This window comes from Sminthopsis crassicaudata, chromosome 4 (assembly GCF_048593235.1).
Source record: "Sminthopsis crassicaudata isolate SCR6 chromosome 4, ASM4859323v1, whole genome shotgun sequence".
Classification (NCBI taxonomy): Eukaryota; Metazoa; Chordata; class Mammalia; order Dasyuromorphia; family Dasyuridae; genus Sminthopsis; species Sminthopsis crassicaudata.
The window spans coordinates 284,833,124-284,835,441 of record NC_133620.1 but is presented as its reverse complement, the minus strand read 5'-3'; the positions used below and the strand labels follow the sequence as shown (position 1 = coordinate 284,835,441).

At 35.9% G+C, this 2,318-nt stretch overlaps 1 protein-coding gene across 1 annotated transcript; it reads right to left on the bottom strand.

Moving 5' to 3' along the window:
• Positions 1-714: 714 nt before the first annotated feature.
• TMEM217 (transmembrane protein 217) lies at positions 715-1,680 on the bottom strand (the record flags this gene model as incomplete). Its single annotated transcript, XM_074264721.1, has 1 exon — positions 715-1,680. A coding segment is annotated over one exon (702 nt), but the record flags the coding sequence as incomplete, so codon positions are not given.
• Between the last annotated feature and the right edge of the window lie 638 nt (positions 1,681-2,318).

Genomic DNA, 2,318 nt, shown 5'->3' with positions numbered 1-2,318 from the left:
CCTCAGTGCATATCTTTGACCCAATAAATGCTTTATTATCTATTGAATGAGTACCCCATTTTGTTCCAATATTAATGCTAAAATATTGGGAACTGATCTCAATCAGACCCAATTCAGAACAACCCTCCGTATATTTTTCTTCAAGCATTTTTGCTGTGATTTCTTTTAATCCAGGATATTATTTTCACTGTATTGAATTTTTTCTTTGTTCATTTATTTGAATATTTTTCTTCCCTAATTTTTTTCTTTTAATGACTTAAGGTAATTTTGTTCCCTTTCTGGCGCTATTTTTGAGGTAGATAGTAAGAAAGCTAGTATTTCTTATGGGATTACACTTTTCTCTCATCCATTGACTCTCCTGTCATCAATTTCATCCAACAATTTCCATTCAATAAATACTCCTTAACTGTTGAATTAAACTGGTCCCCTAATATGAATATTAGTATGCATTACAGGTTCCTTTTAATAACCTTTGGTGGACTGGGACATAGATATGAATGATTCTGCCTCTGATACTTGGAGACTAAAATAAAATGAATGAGGACAATAGTTCTAAATTGGTTTTACTGGTCAATGATGGATATATGAAATACAGACACAGTTACCTTGAAATGTACCTTTATTTCACTTTTTTCCCTTATCACCTTACTTTTCTAAACAGATACCAAGAGGAAACAATTATTAACCTAACCAGGACATTCCAAATATGAACTTATTTACAATTTCCTTCCACTACCCACCTAATGATACTCCTTCACATACAAGTCCCCCTCACCTCCACCAAAAAAAGTCCACAAATCTACCAAGCACCTCAAATTGAGTGACTCCAATTTGATAGAACTATTAGAGAAACTGGAGATTTCAGAAAACCCAAGTTTCGAATTCAAATCCAAATTCAAATTTGAGAAAATTAAAGAGTGAAAATTAGATCTAAGAGTACTGAAGACAGGATTCTTGGGATAAAGGACTGGCTTTTTTTTATATTACTCTAGGAGCTCTGGAATTGAGCTTTGGAAAATTTGGGTAGTATGAATTGTCTCGCTTTGATTCCATATTGGTAGAGAGACGGCTGGTGTAGGAAGCGATATTAGTTTGCACCTGCTTTTTGTACACTCTGTGAGCATATGTGATCACAAAAAAAAGCCAGAATGCATGCATGAAAATACGGGAAATCAAGCCAAACCAGCGTAAAAACTTCACTTCTGACGGGGACTTGTCATTAGGCTTGTTGGTCAGGATCTGCAGTAGGGAGTTGACAGCTTCATAGAAGATAATCCAGATGACATAGATCACCATGCCTTTATAGATCTGGGCATGTACAGAGTACAAGAGGAAACAGCTGATGAGGACGGTGATAAGTGATAAGCAGAGGGTGATCTTATAGCTCCAACAGATGATAAAGTCATTTATAACATTAATATTGTCTTCGCCATTTTGCTCAGTACAATTGAGTTTTACCATGTGTTTCTCTTCAAACACAACATACATGTTGGTTGCAAAGATAGTGAAGACACCAGAGAGAAAAGTGCCCAGCTGGGCATTCATGGCAAACCAGTGCCGCATTTTTATACCAAAGTCTCCTACAAAAGATAGTAGATGGATATTAGATAGAATCTTTTGCCAAGGACATTTCAACCCAAATGTGATGCAGGCTGGAAATTGTCCTCTTTCAGTTGCTATGACACAATGTCAAACTCTTCTCTCCCACTTATCTCCAAACCTGTTTTCACTGTTGTCCACTCTAAGGATGGCAGTTGGGGATGGTTGAGAATAGAACCCAGAACTTTAACCTGCATCCTCCTTTCTTTTTCCTGATTCCCTCTTTCCAGCTTCTCTCTATTCTCCAGTAGAATGGAGGCTTCTTGAACAATGTAAAGAAATGTTTTTGCACTCCCAAAACCTAGATCGTCACCTGGACCACAGTGAATATTTCAAAAATACTTGCTGAATTTTGTTAATTAAATTAACAAGGTAATAGATCTAAAATTGGAAGGCACTTCTGTGGTCATCTATTCCAATGCCTTTATTTTACAGACATAGAAATTGAAGCCCCCCAAAATAAAATGAATCGAATTGTATTTTCTTGTTGCTCTCTACATGACTTTCCCTTTGTGTATTAAGATCTTTACCCCACTTTTACAATGCGAGTTCTCCTGCCTATAAACTTCTCCTTTAGCAATTATCATTTGATTAATCCATTTCACATAAAATCATGTAATGCCCCATTAGTTGACTTCTACATCCTCTTGAACATTATTCAAATCTTTTATTGTTTAATTTTGTATTCGTTTGTATCCTTTCCTTTCTACCTAGAATGG